Raw genomic sequence first — 23,825 nt, 5'->3', positions numbered from 1 at the left:
ACACATGTCTCTCATGGGGTGGCCCTGGGGCTTTGCCAAGCCACTGTGACCCCTTCACAGCAAAGCATGGCCATCACCTCTCTCTTCATCCTCTGGTTGCTTTCCATCCTGTTCCCGTGCTAGCCTCTTTAATTAGTGTTTCTATTAGATTTAGCTAGGTTTTAGCTGGGGAGAAATAATCTCCCTGTAATTGCAGTATCTGCATGCGCGTGTTGAGGAGGAGGAAGAATATGAATGAGAAGCAGTGATGCTCAGCACAAACAGGCGCAGCTTGACCATGGAGTATCTCGGTGCTTGCACAGAGGTCCTCTCAGGGAAGCGGGTGGTGCCAGCGGTCCTGCCAGCACCCTGCTTGTCCTCCAGCATGGAGCATAGTGGGGATAAATCCTGCTTAGGGAGCACAGCTGCTCTGCACCACATCGAGGAAGGGCCTTTTTTTCAGCATGGCTATCTTTGATGGCAACTTGGAAGGGCCATGGGTCCTTTGGAGGCTGAGAGGGAGTGAGAGGAGCAGCACGGAGCAGCAGCAAGCATCGGGAAGTCAATAAGCCCTGAATCTTTTATGAGACCTTGGATATTCTGATCACAGCTCCGCTGGCACCGAGATTGGAATACAGATTATGTGAGAAAGTGTCCGTGACTTGAAGCTCAGTCCTGGGTCTTCCTGAGGTTTTTAACTTGTCTCCCCATATTAACGCTTCACCGCCATTTCTGGGGGGTTTCCTCACTCTCTTCCTGCAGGAGAGAGAGCTCAGTGATATCCTGGGGTCAGGGCTGGCTGGGGAGGTTCTGCAGCTTATGGGGCTCAGAGCCTTATTCTGTGTGTTGTTAATAGCAGCAGCAGGCAGAGACACAGCGTGGCGAGCCGAGAGAAAGGAAAGCCCTCGCATCTCCTGTAATCCTGCACTGCACAGCACGGTGGCACCGGCATCGCAAGGGTTCCTGCTGAATTCATTGCAGGTTTGGAGAGGACAGGAGAAGGGAAGAAAATAAGGAGGATAGGGAGGGGGAAAAAAAGAAAAAAAATCCCTCGCACCGAGATGAATTTATGCCTAAGCTTGTCTTGAGAATGCAAATGTGTTTAAGACTCTCTGAGCTAAACCACCCCTTTTGGGAAGAGGGAGGGGGAAAAGGGGGAAAAAAAGAAGTATGACATGGAAAGGACACTGGAAGAATGTGAAATGAGGGCCTGCCGCCCCTCCTCCAGCACCCTGCACTGCTGAAACAGTACTCGGGCTGGGATCAAGGGGGGGCAGCAGCAAGGTGGGGAGCAGCAGGGATAGGGACTGCAAGATGCTGAGTGCTGCAGGGGAGCCTCTTCACAAAGCCCATGTTTGCAGAGCTGCGCACTCTGTTAGGGCACCTTTGCTGTTCCTCTGTGCTGTGGCCATCACGATCTGGACCAGACAGGAGGCATCTTTGTGCCCCTTGGTCCCCACTCCATCCTGCTGAACCCACAAACAATTAAGCAGCAATAATTTATGGCATGGTTTCTCCTCCTGGATCAAGCAAGCTCTCCCAATAGGCTTGGGAAGAGGGGAGCACAGGCAATGGAAGCAGTTCACTCTTCCCTGCTCTCCTGGCTGAGCCACAGCTGGTCCCATGGGACTGGGTGGTACTGCCCATGGGAACGAGTGGCAGGGTGCCACGTGCCTGTTCCTCACGCCTCACAGCAGTGGGGATCAAGCAGGGCTCCGGAAGTGGTGTGATGCTCACCAAGGATCTGCAAAGCACTGCGGGGCCAGGTGGCTCCCTGTGCACCCCTGTCTGTACACAGGTGACTTGCAGGTCCCCATCGCCTGTTAGATCCAGGGAGAGAAGGGAGAATGGGGAGAGGAGAACCGCAGCAGCGAGCAGGAGGGAGGGGGGTGCAGAGGAGGCGAACCCACTGCCAATTGGGCAGTTGTGTCTGTTGTCTGGAGGCTGCTGCTAACCACTCGTTACAATTAAAATGAAGTGTCCGTCAGCGGCTATCTTCGCTGTGTGGCCCATATGTTTCTGAGCTGATACTGTCCGGATTATTCTGTTTGGGAGAACGATAACGGCTGTTTATAACCTTGGCAAAGACTGAGCCCTAATCAGGCTGGAGCACATTTTCACTGACTGGCTGATAACGGGCTGTTAGCTGCCTTATCGCTGGGGAGAGATAGGCCAAAATAAGCAGATCTGTGAGCACAGGAGCCCAACCAAGAGGCACATTCTCTGGCCTGGCCTTTATTTTTAGATGCTTTTCCCCCCACCCCTCCCTATTCCTGGCTGATTTCAGAGAGAAGGGGGGATTATTGCAGCAGAAGGGGAGGGAGGTTTTGTTCACATCAGTAAATGGGATGGCAAGAAAGGCGTGCAGTCATCATGCAGGGTGTGCCGTATTGCTTCCCATGTGCCCATTGCCCCGTGAATTACACTGTGCCCCAAAGCACCCTGGGGGTACGTGTGAGTATCTCCATCTTCAGAGATGCTCAGAGATAGGAATGTTCTGCTGGAGACACCATGTCGGGCTGGAGCATCTTGAGTGATGCTCAGGTGCATGATGCAGCACCTTCCACAGTGAGGGTAGATGGAGCATCTCTGTGCTGGTGCAGAGTTTAGGCTGCTGCCACGGTCCTGGACGTGCCGTCCCCTTCGTTGCCATATCCCAAAGTTGTTCCTTGTCTCTGCTCTCAAATCTTCCAGTGGAAGCGGTCCAGCGCCCGGTGCCGTTCCTCCCTCGCTCCTTCGCTCAGGCTCCATACTCTGCCTTGAAGTCTCAGGCAGGTGTTCAAATAAATAATGCAGCTAAAAATACCTTTTGGCAGCAGCTGGGAGTTCTCGTGAGCAGCGCCAGGGCACTGGGAATACAGCATCCCAGCTCTGCAGGCAGGTGCGGCTGTGTGTTCGGGAAAGTTAGAGCAAGTGTTGGGGGCACGGGGCTGCGTTCCCCCTGGAACAGAGATGCTTATTCTGAACAGCGTCTCCTTCTGCCTGCTGCCCTTTCCTAGGAATGGCCCCATGGCTCCCTGTGGCTTTTCCTTCTCCATTCGCCCGCGTGGGAGCCCGGATACTGGTGGGTGCAGATGGCTTCATCTCTACCAGTGCCCGTCTCCTGGCCTTGCACGGAGACCTTTCGAGATCTCCCCTGACAGCAAATGGTTGGACGCCAGATTTAATTATCGCAGCAGGAACATGGCTGGGGGCAGAGCATCTTTCAGTAGGCCACAAACAAAACTGACCTTGGTTTTCCTCTCGCCCAACCAAAAGCAAACAGCGTGCTGTGGTCAGAGCTGCTCCCACTGCGCTGCACAGAGGATGAGGGCTGCCGGGCTGCTCCCCTCCCACACCCATGTGTTTTGGGGTGTGCCTTGTCCCCTTTTTCAGACATCGGCAAGTGTCACCCTGCTGTCCTGCACAGCTTCTGCTCTTTGATACCTGGAAGAATGAAACTAAATGGTGAGCTAGAAAACCTCCCAGTTTCCGAGGAAGGTGATGGCATGCTTTTTGGATGTATTCAGGCCCATTCCAAAAGCAGAAGTGCAAGAGGTTAAGACGATTTGGGGGTGAAGTTGCAGAAGGCTGCTGTTGCTCCCACTGGTGTGGTGGCTTCCCTATGTCCCCAGGGCCGCGGGGTTCATGCAGCTCTGCAGCCCTGGAAGCACGGGCAGAGCTGCGCGGCTGCCACGAGCCAGGGCAAGCTGACTGTTTCCATCTCGTCCTGCACAGAACAAACAGAGCTCAAGGTAAAGCGCTGAAATTTCACCATGACCTTTTCTTAAAGCATTATAATCAAGTTGAACGTTTCCAGTTGTCCCACTAATGTTTGCCCCATGGGAGCAGGCGTCCTGCTCTGAGCAGGATGTTTGTGGTGAGGCCGCGCGTGCCCCGGGAGCTAATTGCACTGGATGCCAAACGAGCGCTGGGGGCGGGGAGGCAGGGGCAGAGGGCCGGGGCTGCTTCGTGCCTGGCGCTGCGACTCAGCCAGGGGAATGAATGCTCTCAACGCTGTGCATCTGCTCCAGCCTTTGCTCTGGGCTCTCCGACACATGGATTGTAAAGCACACACAGCCTGGCGTGTTGCTTGGCACCCGTAAGGCCTCACAAGTGCGATTTCAAGGCGCTCGGGCTGCAGGATGAGCATCTCCTGCCTGCTGGTAACCTGGGGCTGGTGCTGGAGGGCATTCTCCTGAGGGTTTGTGAGCTCTGGGAGCCTTCCCAGCACAGCACAGACCTTTCTGGGGTGGAGGATGGGCTGTGTTTATCTTGTTGCATCCTGCGCTGAGCGCCTTCTTTGCATCCCATGGCCCTTGATGTCCTGCACCTGCATGCAGGTGCTGCCCCAACATCCATGTCCCTCAGCCAGCTCTGCAGGAGATGGGACTGCCTGCCTTAGTGGGAAGGGGGTGGAAGAATGAGAAGGGACAGGGTTTAAATTCAGCCACCACCGCTCCCCCCGACTCCCAGCTGTGGGGATCATTCTCTCAGCATTCGCTGTAACCCACAGCTCCTGCCCTTCCCCTGCACAGGAGGTCCCTGCCACTGCCTGAGAGCCCTGCTGGCACCATGACATTTAGCTCGGCTGCCTCACCCCATCCATATGTATGAAGGGAAGCTGGTGAGGCTGGCCTCAGCCTCGCGACCTCCGCAGACAGCGAGCTGCTCTGCAGGGCTTCTGTTTGAGATTTCTCATTGAAATGTTCCAGCAAGCCCAGTTCCATCCTGTTGCCTCCCCCCATGCGCTGGACAGGGCATGGCCAAGCAGGGTGCTGCATCCTCAGGGTCCCAAAGATTTGTGCTGCAGAAGGAAGGACAGAGCTGGGGGATGCTCAAGAAACCATGGCATGGCGCGGCCAAAGGGTGCAGCCAGTGGTCCCTTGGAGTGGCGATGCCACCTCCCCACCCACCACCGAGGTCCCCAGGTCGGGCCCTGGGTGCCCTGTCCCCGTCACATCCCCTCCCAGGCTGCTCTCCCTGCACAAAATGGCTCCACGGACTCCCAGCCTCCCCCTCCCCAAAACTTGGTGCTCTAGGGTTCTCTGCAGAGCTGTCCTCTGTTCGGTTGTTCCCGGCTGTCAGAGGTTATATATATCCGCTCTGTTCATGCTCATCCTCTGTAACCATTTTCTGCTACAGAATCTTCTGGCTGCTCGTTGAAGCCTTAATCCGTAATGCAGCGATCAATGGGTGTGCGCCTTTACCACTCGGATGCTCATTTTTTAATCCCCACTGCCTCCTTCAATGTCATCCCTTCCCATTTTTCTTTATAGAATTTCAGGTCTACTGTACCTGCTGATTACTTAGCGGAGACCGCTGGACATCTCCCTTAATTAATTCCATCGATTTCTCAAATCCCACAAGGTTTGGGGTCCTTAGATTTCTGAAGCAGCTAAATGGAATGTCTAAATTCCGACATTTTCCCTCTATAAATTGTTTTGCCAGAGAGACGCCGAGAGGCAGCGCTCCGGCTTTATTTATTCGGAGCCGATCCCGACCTCGGAGCTGTCCCTGTCCTCGCTGCGGGCAGGGGACAGGGCTGTCCCTTCATGCCCCTCTCCATGTGGCACCCTGCAGACCCCCCAGCCCCCGCTGCTGGAGCCTTGGGGTGGGAGCAGAGCTGCTGGCAGGGCCCCGTGCACCAGCGGGGCTGGGGAAGACTCTGTTGCTATGCGCAGGGAGCTTAATTTTATTATTGCTCTCTGCTATTTAATGTCTGTCTCTCAGGCAGCTGGTGATGTTTTAATGAAGCTGGAATCGTACAGTCTGTAGCGCTGGGTGAGCGTAAGCTGCCGAGTCAGAATCGAATTAATAATTCATGAAATTAAAGTGTATAATTAATTCGAACCGTGCAGATGAGGAGGGACCCCGGTCTTTGGGCCGCGAGGAGCACACATACACACGTGTGTGTGTCCAGCCACACAGCTCTGCCCCTGCCCCCCAACCCTGGGTTTGGGCTGGTCTGAAATGCAGGGACCCGGTCTTGCCCTCTGCCTTATGGGAATTTCCCTGCTCAAGGGTACTTACTTCAGATTAAAACTTAGAATCACAGAACCACAGAATCATTGGAGTTGGAAGGGACCCGTAAAGGTCATCTGGTCCAACCTCCCTGCAGTGAACAGGGACACCTGCAGCTCCATCAGGTGCTCAGAGCCCACCCAGCCTGACCTCCACAGTCACAGTCCAAGAGTGACACTCCTGGTAAGTTAAACCCAACGGGACTCAGGTTGTGGCTGCTCCAAATAGAAACCACTCTGAAGAACCAGCAGGCAGTGCTGCTACATCCTGGGCTGGTGAAGGAGCACAGTGCTTTCAGTCCGGGTGCAGCAGGATGCAGAGATGAAGATGCCAGTCCCATCTTGCAGGAAGCACAGACTGCTCCCCATTGCATGGATTTGCCGGCGCTGAGAGGAGCAGGTACATTTGAGGGGTGCCTTTCTCTAAGACGTTTGTGGGGGTTTCTTTTGCTCATAAGAAATATCTTTTTTCACCAAAAATCTGGCTGCGGCAAGATCACGTGATGTGCTGTAAGCGCTGTGAAAGATCTCAGATTTGCTGTGAACAGTCTCTGTTAAAAAAGCTGGTTGGGTATCTGTTGAAAAACCTTACGACTGAAAGCAAAATTGCACTGAGAGGACAGTGTGGGTTCGTTTTTCGAGTGTGAATCAGGAATCCTCCCCACTACTTGAAGTTGACTACGAAATCCCCATCCCTCTTGGTGCTGTTGTGGTTCATATGCAGTAAATTCCATTGAATAAGCTTGGAGTTGTTGTGCAGCATAGTTGGGGCACCACATGGCAGATGAAGCTTTTCTCCCAGGAGGAGAGGACATGGGGGTGCCCATTTCTCTGGGCCCAATGCAGATCCCAAAGTACACTTTTGGGGTGGGTGCCTCTTCTTTGTTGGTGGGGTATAGGCTCAGGGCTTGGCTTTGTTTCAGTGGTACGTGGGAATCCTATAATTAGAGGTGCAGAACCCATATGCTTCTGTGCGGGCAGGAAATTCACAAGGTTTGTTTTATTTCTCAGTTGAGGACAAATGTTGCTCCTTTCAGTGTATCACAGAACGAGGTTCTTTTGATCATTTGCAGGGTCTGTTGCAGCTGTTGGCTTTGGCAGTTCTGTCTGGTGTTAGTTCCAGAGGAGAGGAGATGTTTCAGTATTGAAGGGTTTTTAATGTTCTCAGTGAGGTTGGAGAGCTCAGTGCAAAGGCACAGTACATCCTGTGATGGAAAGGCTGAGTATGCTGGACCTTCATGCTTATTCATTGTGTGCAGTTAAGCCCTGAAGCTTGAGATACCTTCTGAAATCAGGCCATTTTGCTTGGGCTGTCCCAGTTCCAGTTCTCCCAGAGTCTCATTGGCATCTCTGTGCAGATGGACATCTCCATCCTGGGAACTGCAGAGGGGACCTGTTCCCCTTGTGAGTTGTTGCTGTGATTTGTGCCCGATGTTTTTCCAGGCATTCAGAGCCAACCACAGCTCCTGGTCATGTGCACACGGGTCAGCACAGTTTGCTCCCTAGCTCTTTCTCTTAGCATACAGATACCACAAACCATAGCTGAGCCTCTTGTGCTCCGCTTCATCTCACTGTCTTGTGGTTTCTTCATTGTGAGGAAGGAAAGGGAAGGATTTCCCCCTCCCTGCAAGCATGGCTAAACATCAGCAAAGGCCTCCGAGACTGCGTGGTGCTGGGGAAACGCTGGGTGCTATTAGTAATAGCCTGACCCTTTTGCTGTTGTGCTCCACTTTGGAGCACAGGTCTGTTGTTGTTGTTATTGTTATCAGTATTGTAGCTGCTGTGAGACCGGATGTTGGGAAGCCAAGGCTGCTTCTGTGGCTGTGGAATGGGCATTTTGTGTGCCTTGGAAACTTGCTGTACTGTATCTCCGTAGCCTTGTATGGACTCAGTGCCACTGCCCAGGATGAGCTGTGGGGCTGTAGGGAGGACACAAAGCTATGGGTGTCCCATCCCTGGAAGTGCCCAAGGCCAGATTTGATGGGGTCTGGGCAGCTTGATCTGTATGGGTAACCAGCCCGTGGCAGGGCTTGGAACTGGATGGACTTTGAGGTCCCTTCCAACACAAGCCATTCCATGGTTCTCTGATTCTACAATCCTCATGTCCCTGGCTCTTCCATCCCAGCTCCTCCCTGCTCACAGATTCCCGGAGTCCCCGAAAGTGGCAGCATGTGGGGTGACATCGGGAGGTGGAGCAGGGCAGGATCGGAGGTGCAGGGCAGGAGCCCAGCTGAAAGGGTTACTGCAAACAAAAACACCATGCAAATGAGCTGCCTGCAACAGGTAGCCTTAATCAGATGCTGTCAGATGAATTCAGCATCTCTCCGATTGTCGCCTGCGCTAGCCTCCCGTTCAGAAGCCCTCATCTGCTCCAGATGTGGTTTAATTTACTGCGACTTGGCTAATTACTGTAATTAAGGATTAATTACTGTTAATTACTTTCACATAAACTCAACGCCAGTCAAAGAGCGGAGCCTTATGAAGCCTGCCACAGCAGCGAACACGAGCTCTGCAGCCTGGGTGGGCCCGGCAGGTCGCGGTGCTGCGGGTTGGTACCCAGCATCAGCCCACAGGTCACCTCGTGTCCCCAGGTGGGGCGGGGGCAGCTGGCAGCCTCCACTCATAGCAGTGATAATGAGGCAGAGCAGGGATTCGCTGTGCTAACTGGTTTCCAGCAGGCTCTGGAAAGCTGCGCATCGGAGCATCCCTCCTGTCCCAACAGGATGCTGAGGTGCAGTGGTGGCACCCAGGAATGAGCCGTGGCCATGCCGTGGGGCACAGCTTGGCAGCAGCACGTGCGGCATGAAGGAGAAAAATAGGAATGATTTGATGGGTATTGTTCTATTAGATCTCTGCCTGCTTGCTATTGTGTCTCAGCATTTGAAGATGAAACATATTCATTTAGCTCCCAGGATGAATGGTTTTAATAAGGGGAGCACGATGAGGTGGGGTAGTCCTGATGACTTCAGAGACCCATCAGCTCACCCCCTAAGGCCATTTCGGCGATGACGTGGGCCACACGGCTATTAACACCGCCATCAGGACAAGTTTTCTGCGTCCCTGCAAATCCTTCAGCCGGGAGGAGCGTGTTCGGGAGCCCAGCGGGAGACGTGTATTGGCCATAATCAGATTGGGGCTGCAGGAGGGGAGGGCAGGGCTCTGCGGTGCCATTCCTGGGAGACGCAGCTGCCACCCAGCACCCACTGCTTTGCCACCACCTCCTCTGTGTCCCCAAACCCGGCTCACGTCACCAAGACCTCGTTACCCAGCACTCGTTAGTTGTGTCAGGGAGATCCGGTGCCTCTCTGCCTTTCCACCCGGCCCCGGCTGCTTCATTATGCTCTGCCTCCAGGCTGGCCGTGACCTGCTTAAGCCTCCGATCACCCTAATTACCGTTATTAGGAGCATCTCTGGGTGCAGGGGTGGGGACACCACGCTGCTGCTCTGCACGCCGGTTTGGGGCCGGGGTGTGCGGGGGGAGCGGGGTGGGCACGGCTTGGGCTGTCAGCTCGGCTCAGCCCGGCTGTCAGGCGTGGGGACGTGCGGGGGCTCATCGCTCTAATTGACACCTTCCTCTTGCGCCCCATGTGCGGTCATCCCAGACTTCGTCCCTCTGCTTGGCTGCATGTGGGAGCAATGTCCAGCCCCTGCAGCCCGTAACAGGAAAAGTAGCTTGGGCTTTCATGGCTTGTATCGGAGCACTACTGGAGAGGGAGAGGCATGGAGTCGTTGTGGATGGGGGCTGCTTCCAGGAGCACGGTGGCATCCCTCGGATGACAGCTTTGCGTGCTGATGTTCTGAACACAGGAGCATCCCGTGTGGGTTCCCTTGCTCCTGTCCGAGGCGCTGCGGAAATGCCTCGTGTCAGTGCTCCGGGGTCATTTCTGTCCATGGCAGGATCAGAGCCTTGAAACCCGCAGGATTTCTGGTCACGCTTTGCTGTTCTGGAGGCATCTCAGTGCACGAGGGCTGCAGAGCATGCAGGGGCTGTGTTGCGAGGCCTTCGGAGCGCACAGGGAAGGCTGGGGGGGGAGCTGGTGGGATGGCTTTGTCTTACCCTGTGATTCCTGCTAGAAGCCAGGAGATCTGTCACTGAGAGCCAGAAGAGGGGTTGCTCCATTTTTCCTTTCACTGTGACCCCACTCCTGCAAGCATTGCACCCCAAATACCAGCGAGATTTCCCCTTTGTGCACCAAGGAAGGCATCCCCGGAGGTCACCTTTGTGATCCACGTTCCTCCCAGGCAGTGCAGAGAGATAGATCTCTCATTGAATCTGCTGTCTTTGTCATGTATTTATTTTAAAGTTTTCCCCTTTGATGTCTGACTTTGCGGCTTGTTTTATGCCAGAAGGCTCGGAGCAGCCTGTGTAATTAGCCCAGAAAACGCTGCTTTCATGTGGGCTGGGGGACCCGAGTAGAGAATGGATTTTGAGGGCTTTGTTCTGCTGCGGAGAACTGTTGTTTGGTGTTTGGTTGGTTTCAGCAGAGCTCTCCTCGCCCTTCCCTTTTTCTCCTTCGGCAGGGTGGAGCTCAGCACTTTGGCAGTGAAAGCACACATGGTGAGCTGCTGCCTTGCAGGGCTGTTGGCTCCTAAACTGCATTTTCTGATAGCCAAGTGCTGCCCGTTCCCACCTGGCAGCAGGCACAGCCTGACTTCCTTCCACGGAGGCAGTGGGACCAGCAGTGAGGGCCCAAGGGGCCCTGTGGAGATGTCCCCTTGCCATCCCCAAACCAAAACCAAGGCACAGTTATCACGTGGGCAGAGGTATCACCTTCTTCTTACTTTCACATTCTCAATGTGTCTTTCACTAAGAAACCTCTTGTCATCTTCCTGCATGTACCAGCTCCCCCAGCCCGGCCTCATTCTGCTCTTGTTGGGGGCTGAACGGATACGGTGCAGCCTGGTGTGGGGCACGAGCTCCTCGTGCGTGGGTTATCCACAGTGATCCTGTGTTTAGAGCACGTTAATGAGCGTACGGGAGAGCAGGGAAGATGGATCGTTTATGGTTATGATCTGGCTACTGTCAAAATAACGTGTTATTTTGACGGTTGCTTTGTCTTTGCTCTTGGAGCAATACGGAGGTAGTTTCTTAGCAACAAAACTGTGTTCTCAAACAACACCAGTGAAAAACAACCCCCCAGAAGAGCAGCGCCGGGGGGAGAGGCGGGGTGGAAAGTGTTCTCCAGCACGTTCCCTGCCTTTGGTGCACCCACAGATCTGATGGAGAGCACCTTGCATGCACCCGAGGGTGGCAGTCCTGCCTTGGGAACACGCTGAGACACCGCAGCTTGGCTGGCCCAGCTGGGTGCCAGAAGGAGGGCAGGAGGGAGCTGCCTGCAAACGATTTGGCAAAGATTTTTGTGCTCAGTTTGGAGCATCTCCTTTGAAGCCAGCGCCGGGTCTTGTGTCTGCACTGACGTTGGAGTCCATGAGTGCAAACGGCTCCTGCAGCCAAGTATCTGCCAGGCTGTGTCGGGAGAACTTTTATCATTTCTGTCACAGACATCACAACTCGCTTGTCTTACCATACATCTTCCTAAATGTGACAGAATATTCAGCTGTTATTAATTGAATACTCTCTAATTTAACTGCTTAGCAGGAGGAAGAGCGACTGGTTTGTTTCAGCACAGAGAGCTGCCAACAGGAGGCTTCGGGGTACCAAGGGGTGGTTTGTGGGTGAAATGGGGCTTTCAGACCAGGCACCCCAGTTGATATGGGAGGTGGCCGAGGAATGTCTCCCTTCCATCGGCCTCATCTTGCTCCAGTGTCTGCTGTGCTCCTGGTCCCATGCCCAGGCACGGTCCCGTGTAGCATAGCCCACTCTGGTTTCAACCTGGGAGATTTGGGAGCTGCAGGGACGGGAGGGAGGGCTGCAGAGCCCCTCTGTCACCCCGCACGGCAGCACCAGCACTGCAGGACCTACCAGCCCTGTCCCGTGTCCTGTGCCCACCAGCCACTTGTACACCTGTGTGCCCGTGTCTCTGTGCCGCTCACCGCGAAAGTTCAAAGCCGGAGTCAAGTTTATTGTTTCTATCTCGTTTACTTTAAGTATAGTTTTACACTTTATTATATGCTGTGACATCTTAAATGGAGCCTGTCACTCCATCTTGACTACTGCTAGGGGCTACAGCCACTTACTGTGTCAGGCTTTTCGGCAGCCCTGATTAACGATATCAAAACGAATGGATCCCAGCACAGGCACAAGCACGAAAATCAAGGGGTGATTTGCATATTCAAATTGTGCACAGCATTGAAAGGATGTGGCTAATGCAGGTATTGCACCCATACACCCTACGGATGCAAATGCGTGCTGCCACACATCCCATGTACATGACCTATTCAAGCTGTTAAGGTTCATGCACGCATACGTGTGTTTATTTAGCATCTTCAGCCAAAGGGAAAAAGCACCTGCCCGTTTTTCTCCGAGTTTGTTTTTTTTTTTTTTTTTTCATTTCCCAGGACAATACATCAATTAGGATAGCTAAATGGAAAAATATTCCGTTTTCTTGATAGTCCATTGGAATAGGTTGCAGGATTACCCAGGCAAGAGCTTTTTTTTTCCTGAAAGTAACATTTTGTTAGGTTAATTCATGCACTGGAAAAACAAACTTTCTATTCTTCCAGTCCAATCTCCACTTACAAGTCAGGTTTTTGTAACCCTGTCATTAAAATGCGAGGTAGCCTACAGTAATTTGAATATTTCATTCTGCCGGCTGCTAATGCACTCTGCATTACAGATGGTACTTGCTCCATCCTTCTGGACTGGGTTCAATTATAAATGAAAGTAGGGAGCTGAGATTTGTCTTTTTGTCTCTGCTTAGTTGGAATAACACAATAAAGCTTGATGGGTAGGAATTCCTCAAGCTGCCTCCTCTTTGCCTGCTACGTTTCCTGTGTAGCTTTCAAGCCGAGCCTAGAGTATTAGGGCTGGCAGTGGCAGAGTTTTTCATCGTTCCTTTGTGCCTCAGAGGCATTGCATCCTCTTTTTGGAAACTCAGTTCCGCCCCTCTTCATCCCCGTGCCCTCTTCTGCCTCCTGAGCAGAGGGCAGTAGCAGGGAACATGCTTGAGATGCTCTGAGGACGAGGAAGGAGAATGCTGCATGGGTGCTGGGATGCTGTAGACCATCCCATTGCTCTGCCTAGGGATGCAGCTTTTCTCCTGATGTGTCCTGTCTTAAATCCTGACCAGAGTGACAGCCATGTCCTTAGCTGTGGGGCACAAGGCAGCCCAGTTCCAGCCTGGGGCTGCTGCTGCAGGCTGTTCCCAAAGCTCTTTGCAGTGATGGGGCCCCTGGAGAACCAAAGAAAACATTTACCTCTGCTTCATGATTAACAAAAGGGGGGTAGCAAGGCTATAGCCCAGCTGCACAGCGGCTCTATATTACATACAGATGCCTTTTGCAAGCTCCTTCCTCATCTCCAAACGGTAAAAGCGATATTGCCAGGGGAGTCGGAGGAGGTGAGGGCAGGGCTTTCAATTTGGTTTTACATTTACAAGGACCAGATGGCCTGCTGGAGATGATCTTTGATCTGGGACACAGCCGGAGTTTGTTGAAGATTTTTGCTCCCTTTTTTAATCTCCTGCCTGTTTATGGCGTGGGCCTCTCGCAGAAGGCTGGAGGAGCCGGGGGCTGTGCGTCAGTCTGTCTGGCCAGCCCCCCACCTCAGACCTGGTGTCAGCCCCAGAGCCTGCAGGGAGGTGGGAGAGGATGGCTTTGTGGTTTAAAACCCAAGATTGGGCTGCCCAGGGTCATAGATCACCTCGTTGGGCCTGCTGCTTGGTCTCCTGCATCCTTCTAGTTGTGCCCCTAAAATTCAACTCAGCCCAGTTTTGGGAGGACCTGGGGGCTGTAGGGCTACACCAGCCCAGATGCTGTTAGACCGTAGCTCCACAGCGTGGAAATGTGTGTCAGTGCGATCTTCCATGGCATGTAACTAAACAGACACAGATGCCTTGAAACAGAAATGCCATTAATTGATCCTTTTTAACGATTCCTCTCCATTTTCTCTGGTGTCTCCCAGGCACGTGGAGGTGGATGGTCTCCTCTCCTCTCTCCTCCCCACCCCTCAACAGCAGAGACCCATTTTGAGTATCTTTCTTCCCCCACATGTTTCGCATGGAGCCAAAGCGAATGCGGCCGATCCTATTTCACAAGCGCTTGGACTCCTGCAGCATTCTCCCTCCTGTCCAAACAGATCATTTACAGAAGGGGCCTTTATTTAAAAAAGGAACTGAACGTTCAGAGCTGCTTTCTGGCCTTAAAACACTGCTGACCGGCTGTTGCCTTGCAGTGAGCTGGGCTTTGCCTGGCCTGCTGTGGCCAGGCCCAGTGAGTTGGTGTGGTGTCCAGGTTGGATGGGTCCCTGGGCAGCCTGGTCTAGTATTAAATGGTTGGTGGCCCTGGATGTGGCAGGGGGGTTGGAGATTCATGATCCTTGAGGTCCCTTTCAACCCTGGCAATTCTGTGATTCTGTGGCACGAGGGGCTGAGCATCGCTCTGAGTGCATCCTCATCTGTTTGCTGAAATTCCAAGCAAAATCGGACTGCTTGAGCATCAGTTTGCAGCTGTGATAGGTTTGGGACTCAAGTGGGAGCTGCATGTTGTCTGTCCCTGCCTGCTCTCTTCTTACATCTCTTCCTGGACATGAGGTGATGGCTGTTGCTGTTTCTGCGGAGGCCTCTGGAAGGCACAGCCATGCGCCGTGGCTGAGCTCTGAGAATTGCTGCTACTGCTTGATGCCAAGTAGTGGAAATTCTCTCCTGTGCTTGGCCCTTGGCCACTCCTGCCACTCTTTTCACCTATGACTCCTTGGCCTGGCTGCTTTGTATGGAGAGCAGCAGGCATGGCGGGGCAGGGAGGTGACCTCAGCAGGAGGAGAGCGGCTGGAAAGACCGCTTCCTTCTGGGGAAGGCCTCCCTTTGTTCCTCCCGGGCCTTTGGGCTTGGCCTGGGGTGTTGGGATCGGGACCCCTGTCCTCAGAGGGGCTGCAGAGGCCCCGGCTTCTCATTAGTAGATTCAGCTCATTCAAAGGACCCGTTTCTTTTCAGCAAGGAGAATTCATATGCAAAGCACCACATGGAGCAGGAGGCAGATCCCAGCCCAACTGGCATTCAGGGTTCTTTATTTTTTTTTTCTTTTTATGACTGGACTTGTCCTCGGAGCAGTCCCATCTTTTGTTTGCTGATTTGTTCCTGCAGGGCTTAGGGAATCCCGCGTCCACTTCCATATGTGTCCAGTGCCATGTCTGAGCCATTGGGGTGGGTGCAACGGCTTGCTCTGCCCTTTGAAGAGTCACTTTTGGGACTGTGCTCTGTCTCAAACTCCAGCAGATGAGGGTGAGGTCCCACCACTGTAGGCACTGCCATTTGAGGGATGGATGTGAGTTGCTGGAACAGCAAAATCTTATTCTTTTGCCCCATATCACAGTCCGGAGTTAGAAAAAGTCCCAGCTACCTTCCAGGAGGTGTGGGCACTTTTGTGTTGCCCTCCTCCCCTCTAGTGATTGAAATGATTGATTCCCAGCATCATGTGCCTCCAAATCCCTCCCATGAAGGCATGGAAAGGGGTTTTGCTGCTGGACAGGATGGCATGAAAAGACCCATGGGAAAGCACAGCTGGTGGTGCCAGGACTGTAAAGAGAAGAATGGAAAACACATCAAATTTCTGATCCAGGGTGCTTTGTTGGACCCCAACGTAGCATTAACTGGGTTCATGGAGTCAAGTTTCTGTACCCAGCTCACTTGCTGGCCATGCACTAACCCAGTCAGCATGGGGAAGGGCTGGAAAGAAGCACTCACGTGTGCTCATTCTGCTCCCCAAGGAGTCACACTGCCTGGGGAATCAGGTCTTCAGCAGTTACCGATGCTGTGTTTGTTTGTTTGTTTGTTTGTTTTTGTGGAAAGGGCTACTTTAGGTCATTGTTCAGTTTTGGAGGATTTTTCTTTCCACTGTGTTTGTGATAATTTTCCAGACCTTTTGAGCATTGTGCTGCCAGATTCTCTCTTGCTATGGCAACTGGTTTGGCGCTGGGGAGGAGCTGGGAGAAAACTTGCACAGATTCCCCCCATCCTGTGCAATCCACTTCTCCCTTCTGCAGCTTCCATAGCACACGAGCTGCATCTCCCTGAAGTGATGGAAAGCTGCTGTTGGGAGATGAGAGATGTTTTGGCATGTGATAAGTCCACCCCCCTCCCATTCTCCACACTCCAAATTACAGTGTGAGGTTAGTTCAGGCTTTTTTTTGTGTGCGTATTTGGGTTGAATTCAGGAAATAATTTGGCCTCTTCTGCCCCAGAAAGATGCAAAGTTATTATTTTTCTGAAGCGCTTTTTCATTCTTTTGAAGCTGACCCAAATTTTGATTAAAAAGAAAAGGAGGGAGGGGGAAAATTATGACGTGAAATGGAAAGAGATTTCTTTGTTGGTTCAGGAAATACTTTTTGATTTATCTGAATTTGGGTTGTGATGCAAGCTGCCCAAACGTGATGTTTAGGGAGTGCTGGAGCGTCTGATGCTTCTGCTGTGATCATGGCCCTGATGGGGTCTAATGGGGCTTCTTGGCTGTGGCTGGAGTTGGCCTCTGGGCTGGGTGGACCTTTCATCTGAGCAGACACAGTGCTTATGGGTCATTGTGCAGTTGATGGACGTGTTTTCTTGCATCCTGTGTTGGTGACAGTGAGCACAGAGTGTTGCATGGCTGGGTGCTTCAGCAGCACTGTAGGGCGTTGTGGTCAATAGGTCTTCTTCTTGGGGTTAGCCTCTTGTACAACCCCTCACTGCAACCTATTTGGGGTTATGTATTTTTTCACAGCTGTGTGTGCTTTACGAACTAGGTGAACACTTCTCCACCTTCAGAATCCTCTCACAAAATCATTGAAGTGCTTGGTTTCCAAGCAGCCCTGACGGACATCCCCATGCTGAGAGAGGACTGTGCAAAGGACTGGGCTGAGTTTGCCACGCTTACGGGCATGAGGCACTGTTTTTAGATTGCTGCTGGGATTTGTTGGTTTGTTTCATGGCTTTAGGCTGCAAAAGCTGGTGACAGAAGTGGCCCATCAGTTTCACAGTGTTCCTCCTTTCTCTGAAATAAATAAGGAGATGCACAAAAAGCTGTTTTGCCAGCTGAAATTTTCCATGCCTCATCTCATGGCAGCCTGTTTTGGAAAATCTGAGCAAAATCTGTTCATCCGTTTGTAAGTTTTGGAAAGGTTGGAGGGAGGAGGGAAACTTTTATGTCAATTGTAAGAAAAAAAAAACAACTTTTCTTAATTCCCACTTCCTGGAAGGGCGTGTGCCTGCATACTTGGAAATACCAGCTTCCATTCATGTTGGAAATTAGTACTGACGTTTTGATGTTGATTTTCTCGGTTGCTCTTCACAGTGAACATACCCAACTGAGGTCTCAGAGGCTCTGGGTTGACTTAGCATGGAAGCACTCCACCTTGTTGGCTGTGATTGGTGATTTTACAGGGCTGTGACTTGGAGATATGCAGTTTAATGCCTCTCCCTACATTGGCCAAGCTGTTGGCTGAGGTATGGCCATAGTTTTCTGTATGTATTTTGAACATGAGCTTGGTGCAGTGTGAGTACATCAGCTTGGCTTATGCAGGATCTCAAGCTTCAGGGCTTCCAAGTTAGGGAATTTTGTATTTTCCTTTGTGTTTGCTTTGTTGTTGCAGAAGAAAGCAAGCTGCACTTATACTTGAATAGGAGAAACAGCAGGAATTTAGGTAGGTGCACGGTGATTAGAAGCGGTATTGAAATGCAAAATTTGGGAAGAGCAACTGAAGGCCATGCCATCATGGATCGCCCCAGCTGCCCTGGGTATGGACACACACAGGTGTGAGCCCCAGCCAGCCACAAACCACCCAGATGTGTTAAGTCCTTGCAATTTTAACTGTCCTCAAATATGAGTCAGATGGGAGTATTTTTGTACCAGGTTCAGTGCTGTTGATCTCAAATGTTCACAAATGTAGAACCAAGCTCCGGGGAATATTGAGAGTAGCTTGAAATAATGCAATTCGTTAGTGGTTTTGTTTGCACAGTGTTGGCATCACCGCAGTCCCTCTGGTTGCTGGCTGTTGTTTCAGACCCAAAAGCATTTTGTTAAACAGTGAGCTGGTGTAAATCCTGAAGCTGGGGCTCTCTGAACCCAAGCAAATGATGCTTAAATTGCAAAAGGTGGGAAGAGTGTTGATGTTTGATGTGCTGCTGTGTGGGTACACACAGGAGTACTGTGTTCCCAGAGGAGCTGCCATGCCACCATTGTGTTAGTGGCACATCCCAGTCCAGGAAAGGGTTTGGGCAAGTCATCTGCTGCCAGGAGAGATGTAATGTGCTGGTGCAGAAGGAGGCATCCGAATGGTCCTTGTCTATGGAAGTAGCCAGTAAGAGCAACCAGCAGGGCTCCGCAAGTGGCATTGCTGCCCCATCTCCCCACAGAAAAGGCAGCAGGAAGCTCACAGCCTGGCAGAGGGATCCTTGCTTTTCCTGCAACTGCTGCTGGCTGCGTTGTAACCCTCTCAGCACATCTTAGGCACAGTGGAGGCAGGAAAGAAAACCCTTCTGAAAATCACAACCTAATTACTCCCATCTGCTCCAGCACGGCTTCCCATTTCTGCCTGCCAGGATGCTTGTCTCCAATGCTAAGTAGCACATTATTTTCGATAAGTTGCAATCATTTACTTGAAATCTTCTTCTCCTTCAAACATCCCCCTGGAAAGGCACTGCAGCAAGTTGGGAACAGCTAGCAGAAAAGCCATGTAGGGGCATCCCAGCTTGTCAGGGGCCCTCTGTTACTCCTTCAAAGCCATCAGCTTGTTTCTTTCTTTAGTTGTCTTGTTTTGCTGTCCGGCTCTTATATCACCACCTGGCTTGGCCTCTGTTGTGTCCCATGGCTTCTTCCTGCAAGCTGTCCCCAAGGCATCCCCATCCCTTCCCTGGGCTTGACCTGGTGCATGAGACCCACTGGCATGTGCTGGGTGCTCTTGGCTGGGGGTCACCACTGGGGACAGCAGGGGAAGGAGGACATGGCTCTGTGACCCCAAGGGGAGCCATGGCATGTGGCTTCAGTGGTCCTGTGCTGCTGGTGATGGTCACCCTGGTGACCAGTGGCCATGGAGGGGCCATGCTCAGAGCATAGCAAGCGAGCTGAGGGATGGTTTGCAGCAGTGCAGATGGGGACAAGGAGTGTGGTTTTGCTTTGATTTTTAGAATATAGATACGTATCTATTTATGTGTATTTGTGTGTGTATAGACATACATACAGAAACGTGGTTTGTGCCAGCGGGTGCCCTCGGTGAGGGCTGAGCACCCTCTAGTGGCATTTGCTGCAGCTCAGGGCTGCCAAGCCTGCAGAAAAGCAGCCAAGGATAGAAGCTCTGCCACGAATTCGCCTCCCCCAGCCCCAGCTCTCGGTCATTATCTTTCCTTTGGCTTCCCCTTCCCCTTTCTTTAACCAGGAGCAGCAAATGGGTGTGCACTGGGGTACTAAGCTGAGGGATGCGGCCTGTCAGGATCTGCATCCGTTCCATGCAGACGTATCGCCCTTCCCATTTGTTTACCCAGCAGCCTTATTCCACATGGCCCCCAGCCCCAGCTGGGTTTTGGGAACACGTATGTGGGCATGCCCACAGCGCACAGCGATCCCAGGGCTCCCGCTCCTGCAGCACGGCGATGGCACGGAGATGTCCTGTGCTTCCCATCATGAAGCAGCTCGCCAAACATAAACTAATTAATCACTTGTGCCTACCTGTCAGGTCAATGATTCCTGAGATTTTTAATCTAAAAATATTTCCCTTTCGAAATGCAGATGCAGCCGTTTCGGCAACTCTTTTTTTTATTTGTTTTCTTTTTTTTTTTTCAATTAGTGTTTTACCTGGCTTGCATTCTATTTGTATTTGGGCTTTTGATGTGCTACTGTTTAGTGATTCTTTTTTTAACAGGGGAATAGGAATTTATTCTCTTTATTTCATAGCAAGTTCATATGGTGAGTATTATCACTTCTTCACCTTCTGGAAGAGCAGTGATGCCGGCATGAGCTGAGGATTGCAGGACCCATCTGCTTCCTCTTGCTTGGAAATCGGCCTCTGCTCCCCAGTTTGGTGCCATGCCCCCACCCCTCCTTTTATAAACGATTGTCTCCAGTGTGGAGTTGTTTAATATTGGTCTTCTCCAACCTTGATGATTCTGTGATTCTATGATCTTCAGCGTTTTTCAGAGCCAGGAGGAACGCACTCCTTGCTTGGCTCTGTTTCTTATCTACCCTGATTTTACATCTTATTGGCAACTGCCTTCAGATATGCTTTTAAATGCGCTGAAAATCACTTGCTCTTGCTGCTGCTGTGGCCTGGGGTTCAGAAAGGATGGGATGAGCATCCCAGGTACCTCAGGCACCGCTTCCCTAAAGCCCACACAGCATCACCCAGCTCCAGCAATGCAGGCGCTTCCACGTGAGGGATGCTCATGCATTTCCACTGTGTTTTGAGTCCCTGTGACAGATGAGACGGGAAAATACAATTTGCTTCTCTTCTGAGATGTCTTTTTTTTTGTTGGCTTGTCAAGGATGTATTTTATTTTGTGCAGATGCGCACACCTGTTTGTGTACACGTGGAAAGCGAGGGCCATATCTGTGTGTGCAAACAGCCAGCAGGTGGAACCACAGTGAGATTTCCATGTGATGAAACCCCTTGAGTTTTGCTTGGATATGCATTTGTGTCCATGTATGCCTCCTTCCTCCTCAGTCCAGTCTGCAGGCAGAGCAGCAGCTGAGCACCCCACAGTTAATTGGTAGAGGGAAACACTGTGAGAATGGCCTTCACTGGGAGCAATAATTGAAGCAGTGAGTACAAAGAGGGGAAAAGAATTCTCTCCTTGGCAAGTCGTTGTGTGCGGATTGATTTATTGATGCCCCTTTTCTTAGCACAGTTTCAGAATTCACTAGAACGACCAGATTCTAAAAAAAGGCATTTTGCAAATGGTACTTCTTATTTCATACATTTTATTATTATTATTTCCTTGAGTGGCTAAAAGCTCCTTGTGCTTTGGCTTCACTCATATTTAGAGACAGGGAAACTGAGGCATGGCCTGCCCTGCACTCTGTGCTGCCTCCTCCTCCTCCTGGGGCTGAGGATGTCTGGGCAAGCTGAGGTTTGGGCTGGAGCCTTTCCATCCCATGCTTGAATTGAGAAGTGGTCCCTATTACTGATTTCAGCAAGTTTTGGTACACTCAGTGTGGTTTTGGTTGGTGTTGTTGGAACAGAACTGAGAAAGGATGTGGTTTAGTGGGCATGGTGGTCATGGGTCAGTGGTTGGACTAGATATCTCAGAGGTCTTTTGCAACCTTAATAATTCCACGATTCTTTGGTTCTGTGAGAGCATCATGTCGGTACAGATGTGATGGGAAATGCAGGCTGCGAGCGAGCAGCTTTGCTGTGTGTTTGCAGCAAAATGCAGCTTTCTGGGTTACTTCTGCTGGGAGGTTCCTGCTGCTTCTGCCCTATTTCAAAAGGAAAAGGGGCAGAAATGGGAGAAAGAGATCGTGGAAGCCATGGGGAGCTCTCAGCTTAGGGCTGTGCCATGTGTGTCACCACGCACCGACTTCTACACCCGCACACCGATGCGACTCATCCTCTTCCCTTTGTGTCCCTGCAGTGCTGAGTATCCGGGGAGCACAGGAAGAGGAGCCCACAGACCCGCAGCTGATGCGGTTAGACAACATGCTGCTGGCCGAGGGCGTCGCGGGCCCCGAGAAAGGAGGGGGTTCTGCTGCTGCCGCCGCCGCTGCTGCCGCATCGGGAGGAGCCGGATCCGACAACTCGGTGGAGCACTCTGACTACAGAGCCAAGCTGTCCCAGATCCGGCAGATCTACCACACGGAGCTGGAGAAGTACGAGCAGGTAACAGGCTCATTCGTGGCATGGGATGGGATGAGTCTGGCCGGCATAGAGCACGGTGCTGCTGCCCACGGCAAGCAAACAGCCTGGACCACTACTGACATCTATTGTTAGCAGAGTGCGGGCAGTGCAAAGCTGTTGCTTTCCACAGCAGTGGAAACACGCCTTCTTAGCACTCGGACAGTTCTTTCTTGTTTTGTGCTGGGGTGTGCTATTAGAAAAGGCTCAGCATGTGTTCCCCCCTCAATTTTTTTTCTTCTCTCCTCCCTTTGCATTTGGCTAAAAATTGGCACTGCCGAAGGGGACTCCTCTTGGAGGCGCTGGCCTCATTGCAGGCAGTTTTCCAAGGACCCTTAAGCTTGAACCAAAATCTCTCTTGAGTATTACTTTTGCTTGGAAAGTTAATTTTCCAGAAGGGGGAAAAAAAGGAAAAAAGAAAGAAAATGTGGCTTTTTTCTTGTGGCAAATGATTCTTTAAAAAAAAAAAAAAAAAGGACAAACTAGACAAACTATTTGGGTCATGAATGCAGCTATTAGTAACACTGACAATTGCATGAGAAGCTTTGCAAGCCAAAGCTCCAAATCGCTTTCTTTCAAATGCTTCCAGATGTTCTGCAGAGCTTCTTTCCTGGCTGTACAACTTGCTCTTGTGATGACTGTGGTTTGTACCCCAAGCATCTCTCCTTTTGGGTGGAGAAGCAGAGCCTGGCCTCAGTGTTACAGACACTGTGCCATGGAGCAGGGAGGGCTAGCGTGAGGGTTGCACGGTGTGGGCTGACCTTTGTGTCTGTCCTCAGCCGCTGCTGCTGCTGCTGCTCCTGGGCAGCGTGGCCGACTCACATGGCTGGGGCACAAGGCATGTCACAGCTCATCCTTCAGGCCTTGGTTGCAGAGGGAGAGGGACCCCACGTCCTCTGGCACCCCACCCCAGGAAGAGCAATGGGAAGAGCAGAGCCCACCCAGTGCCTTGCCTCTAGCTTCCTCCTTCTCACAACCCATTCCAGTGTCATTTTTACCACCAAGATGCTTTGGGAATGAATGCACTGGGCCACGTTTTTACAGCTGCAGGAGGCAGAGCAAGTACCACCATCTGCAGCCCTACAAAACCAAGGGTTGGGATGGCTCTCCTGACCTTTGTCCCCCCTCTTTCTAGCTCTGTCTGGCTTCACACAGTTGTCTGGCTGTCGCTGTGACAGCACAGCACTCTCCTGCAATTTTCCTTTAATGCTCTTATTTCATGCTAAGAGGAGACAAGCTGAAATTGCTCAGCTGTCTGGGAGCAAAGCGTCACTGGGCTCAGAGCTCTCATACCCAGCCCCACAGCCCAGGCAGGTCAGGGTTGTTGGCTGCAGGGTTCATCACCTCCCCATGGGCTGACCCTGGGGGCGATGAGCAGAGGGGGAGAAATTGCTTGGGATGGGAGATAGATAGTCAACCTTGGGTTACCACTCCACACAATCTGTGTTTCAGCCCCATTTTCCATCTCATGGGATGGGTGCTGGTGATGCTCTCCCCAGAGCAGCTTCATGTGTTTCGGGAGCGCCTAAAGCTTCTCAAGCCACCAACTGGTTGCCAAATGCTGAGTTTTGGGGCTTGGACCCAAGACTGGTTCTGGAAATCAGAGGATCTGATTTTACCATCCAAGGGGGTGGGGGAGAGCAATGGGGTTGCCTTCATCCAGCCTCAGAATCATAGATCATAGAATGGCTTGGGTTGGAAGGAATCTCAAATATCATCTAGTTTCATTCCATCTGGAGTCCTCCCTGGCCCCTCGCTGCTGAGTCCTCAACATGCCATGGGGGAAGTGGGAGCAGGCAGGCAGTGCTGTGCCCACAGCAAGCTAATGGGATTGTTGCCTGCTTGCCCTTACGTGTCAGAACTGCTGCCTCAATCAGACTATCATTGTTATCCTTCCATGCTTCTCATTCAAAGTGCTAAGGGCCCAGGAC

At 51.9% G+C, this 23,825-nt stretch overlaps 1 protein-coding gene across 2 annotated transcripts in view; it reads left to right on the top strand.

Moving 5' to 3' along the window:
- Window positions 1–23,825, top strand: part of PBX1 (PBX homeobox 1) — a gene marked incomplete at its 3' end in the record, with an annotated part of 105,267 nt that overhangs the window by 62,524 nt on the left and 18,918 nt on the right. For both annotated transcript variants that reach the window (XM_079535990.1, XM_079535991.1), the window contains exon 3: window positions 21,635–21,879. In XM_079535990.1, the coding sequence (XP_079392116.1) occupies window positions 21,635–21,879 (245 nt within the window). The remainder of the gene's footprint in view (window positions 1–21,634; window positions 21,880–23,825) is intronic.

This window comes from Tetrao urogallus, assembly GCF_951394365.1.
Source record: "Tetrao urogallus genome assembly, chromosome: 5".
Classification (NCBI taxonomy): Eukaryota; Metazoa; Chordata; class Aves; order Galliformes; family Phasianidae; genus Tetrao; species Tetrao urogallus.
Note: the sequence above shows the minus strand (reverse complement) of the source record. Positions and strands in the feature narration are given on the sequence as shown.